This window comes from Cynara cardunculus, assembly GCF_001531365.2.
Source record: "Cynara cardunculus var. scolymus isolate 2C chromosome LG 1, CcrdV1, whole genome shotgun sequence".
Classification (NCBI taxonomy): Eukaryota; Viridiplantae; Streptophyta; class Magnoliopsida; order Asterales; family Asteraceae; genus Cynara; species Cynara cardunculus.
In genome coordinates, this window is record NC_037528.1 from 12148676 (window position 1) to 12153086 (window position 4411).

The 4411-nt window shown below is 32.1% G+C and overlaps 1 protein-coding gene across 1 annotated transcript; it reads left to right on the forward strand.

Annotated features, from left to right (window-relative positions):
• Window positions 1–127: 127 nt before the first annotated feature.
• Window positions 128–1267, forward strand: LOC112511486 (F-box/FBD/LRR-repeat protein At2g04230-like). Its single transcript, XM_025117159.1, has one exon. It carries the CDS (start codon window positions 128–130, stop codon window positions 1265–1267), a length of 1140 nt encoding a protein of 379 aa, XP_024972927.1.
• The last annotated feature ends 3144 nt before the right edge of the window (window positions 1268–4411 follow it).

Sequence of the window (4411 nt, forward strand, 5' to 3'; positions counted from 1 at the left end):
TATATATATATATATATTTGTTTAGCTTTTTTCCATATACCAAAAATAAATTATACATACCAAAAGAAAATTAAAAACCGAGATATATATATATAACTCCTCTTCATTCGTTCATCAACCTACAAATATGGCGGCCTCCACCACCACCACAAAGAATATGCTCGAAGAAGAAAATATGGCAAGAATAGAGGAGGACAGACTGAATGACTTGCCGAAATCCCTGCACCGTCACATTCTCTCTCTTCTCCACACCAAAGACGCCGTTCAAACATCGATGATCTCGAAATCATGGCTTAGGCTCTGGACTTCCATCCCGGTTCTTCACCTCAACAGCTGTAATTTTCGTTATGTTGTTAATTTCGATAAGTTCGTCAACAGTGTTTTACGTTATCGTGATGAATCCGCCGAGTTAAACACGTTAACCTTCAGCCGTCGTGGCGCATGCAGTGCGAAGATTGTAAAGGAAGTCGTGGATTACGCATTTTCTCACGGCGTCAACCACTTGGAACTCTTCATCAAACGTTTCAAAAACGATTCTCTGCCTGTTTGTGAGCAAACCTCCTCCGATTCATTGAAAACCCTGAAACTAAAAATTCATAGTTATGTTAGTTGTCCGCTTCTCTCGGGATCATTCAAGAATCTAACTTTTTTGTACCTCAAAGGGGCGATTATAAAGAATCATCAACCCTTTTCAGGGTTTCCGATGTTGGAGAAGTTGGTATTGAAAGATTGTCGTCTTGGTAAGGTTCTGAGTGTGCAGGCTCCGAAACTTTGTGATTTAACCATCTCATGCCGTGGTTGTTTCGATCGTTGCGAGCTCACGACTCCAAATCTAAGATTCTTTAAGTATATGGGGTCTGATTTTCCACTCTTGGTAACCCGTGATGGTCTTCCTGTTCTTGAGACGGTGGTGATCGATTACTATGGTGTTTGTTACGATTTTGAAGAGCAGAGGTTGTTTGATGATCTGATATCTCTATTTTGGGCCCTTGATAATGCGAAATCGCTGACTATCTTCTCGACAATTGTTGATGTTCTTAATTTGTTTCCAGATGATTTGGTGAATCGGAATTCACCCTTTTGCAAGTTGAAGTGTTTGAATCTGGATCTCAAGTACCTGGGCATGTATGAGAATTTATTTGATAGCCTTCTTCCTCGCAGGCGGTTGAATATGAAAAGGTCTTATGAGCTCGTGAAAGCTTACTTGCTCAACAAGTCTCCTGAGGCCAAATTTAGCATCATACCTCCTCCTGATAACGACATTTGATCTTGGTTATTGCTTTAAGTTTGTTAAAAACTAATTTATTTCATACATGATGGATCTTTTGCTTGCAATGTCTTTTCTCTATTTAAATTGCATGCCGGTAACCGATTCATTCTTGTGCTCGTGATTATATATCTATACACCTAATAAATAAGTAATTTAAGAGTCACATGTCATCATCTGGTGAGACGGCTATAAGGATTAAACATGTATGTAGATACAATTTACATTAGTAGTTCAAAGAGTCTTATTTGGTTGACATCTGTCCCTGTAAACATAACTGATGTTCGTACGAAAAGTATGGATTTTCTTTCCTCAGACTTACAAGTCTGATCTTTATAGACTTTTTCAGATATAAAAGTCTGGAAAATTTAGAGTTGCAAGTCTGAATTTAACTTTGAAGTGCCTTTCAAACTTGTAGGAATTCAAATGAAGTAAAACCCTAATCAGGTCTTCTTCATCTTTGATATGTCGACCTTAACCAAGATAGGAGCTGGATTGGAGATGGAGGTTGTTACCTTCACTCCTCCTCATAGTACCATAGAAGCGTGACCAGAGATGGTGGTCTGAGTGAAATCAACCGCCACTAGATTCAACATTATTAGAGATGAGGGGCTTGATATGGTTCTTTGTACAAACCCAAATTCGAGATTGAGCTTGTCGACTTGAGGAGGATTTTTCAGTACAACCCACCGGTTTCCCTTTTTTTCTCCAACGAACATCGCCGGCCATGTACTTCCTCCCTCTGCTCAACGACTTTTTGCCTAAAAAAAACCTAAAACTCCGAAATAAACCTCCTCCTCTTCGTCCCCAAACACCAGCGCTTCATTTTCTTGTGTAAGATCACGAGAATCCAAAATAAGGGATCGATCAAGTCAAGTTCTTGATCAATGGGCACACTTTGTAAGTTATTTGGTAAGTATTAAAGTAAGGACTAAGAGTCTTGTTTGGCAAGTGATGACGACTCTTACCATGGTTAGCATTTGTCGGGCAAATTGTTGCATATGATACCATTTTTGTGGATTAAAATATTGTTCCCTAAGTAAGTGATAATGTTGAATTTTACCATTAAACACCTATCTGAATAAACATTTGGTAAGGGGACCTTATCCGGAGCCCGCAAATTATGGTATGTATTTGATAGTAGATATAAAATTATGAGAAAAGTTAAAAAAAGAAGTCAATAAACTATTCCATGTGAATTATTATTTTTATTGAAAAAACTATTAAACTTTCTCATTTTGAATGATTAAGTCTTTAAATTATTTTTTGAATGAAAAAATCATTAAACTTTCTTATTTTGATTGATTAAGTTCTTGAACACTTTTAAAAAAAATCATAACGTTTTAAACATTGGTTATCTATATCATTTTTAACCAAAAAGAAAAAGTTACATTAATTGACTAGTAAAAGTACGATGATTTTTTTTCTTAAAAAAAATTAGGGTTTTAATCAATTAAAATATGAAAGTTTAATGTTTTTTCATTAAAAAAAATATAGGTAAGAGACTTAACTATTTAAAATGGAAAAAAAATAATGATTTTTTATTTAAAAAAATAGTTTAAGAACTAAATCATTCAAAACGAAAAAATTTATTGGATTTCACTACACTTTTCTCTAAAATTATTGGGTTTTAAAAAATATTTAAAAAAAAATCTTTTATAAAACCATTAAAAATTGGTTTAGAAAGTTAATCATTCCATAAAATTAAAAGGCAACAAGATCACGAGATATTGATATAAATTACTAAAAGATATTTAATTATTATTGTAATTTTTTTAAGAAACAAAATAAAATATGTAGAAACTACAAGACGTTAATATGGTGTGGATGATATGACAAATATCCAATATATTTATGCTTGACAAAATATTTCAGCTACAAAAACTAAATTAAATTCAATATTTATTTTTAAATTTAAAATAAAGGTTTTTGTTGCATAACCTACTCAACAACTTAGGAGCCGTTTATTAAACATTTACTTGATAACTGCTTACCGGATAAACTTCATTATCGGATGAACATGAAAAGGGTCAATAATCTTATCGGGTAAGAGCGATGAGAATGATAAAGAGTCTTACCCAGTAAGTGAGGATGACGACTCTTACCCAGGTAAGCGCTTACCCAGTAAATTGTTGCATTCGCTATGTTTTGATATACTAAAATCTTTCGCATCAAAATAAATCATAGTGTTGACTCTTATCGGTAAACGCTTACCGGGTAAGCAATTAGGTAAACGACCACTTATTCTTTTGTTATTTTATTAACTTATTTTAAATAAATAAAAAAATCTTAAAAACCTTCTCTAATATAATAACCTTTTAAAAGTCTTTTTATCGATGCTCTTTCATTTTTTACACTATTAAAAAGACCCAACCCAAATAACAGTTACAATTTACGGCCCATATATTGGAGCTATAATAGACATAGCCAAAAACCGGTCATAGGCCGGGCCAAGCTGGGATCAAATTAAAAAAGTTAATTTGATACTGATATCGATATATTTTTTTAAATTTATATTTTAATTCAAAAATAAAAACATTATCACGTTCTCAAAACCACATAAAAACGTATTATATCGACATAAAAAAAGAATGAAACAAAACATTGATATCGAGATATGTCTCGATGCATTGCACGAGTACATTTCTAGTATTATAAAACATTTGACAAGAACTCTTTAAAACCGTTTTTTATGCATTAAGTATTGTTTATTGATGCATATTATTTAAAATTCAAGTTTACAAGTAAAATGTGCGTATGTACAACTTATTAAAGTTTCATATTTGAATTCGTATAACTAACCGCAGATAAACATGATCAAATACTAGATAAGTATATCATTTTAAATATATAAAATCTAAAATATATTTAGGATAATCATTGAATTCTAACAAAATACTAATTATTATCTTTATAAAAATATTATGTTATTAAACAAAAAATAAATGACTACATTATTAAATACTAGAAGAATACTCGCGCAATGCAGCGAGATACATCGTGTTTTTAATATTTCATTTTATTCTTTATCTCAGTCGATGTTATAATATGACTTTATGTGATTTTGAGAAAGCGATGATGTTTTTAGTTTTGAATAAAATATATGTTTGACGATATCATAAAAATTTGACAAAAATATATCGA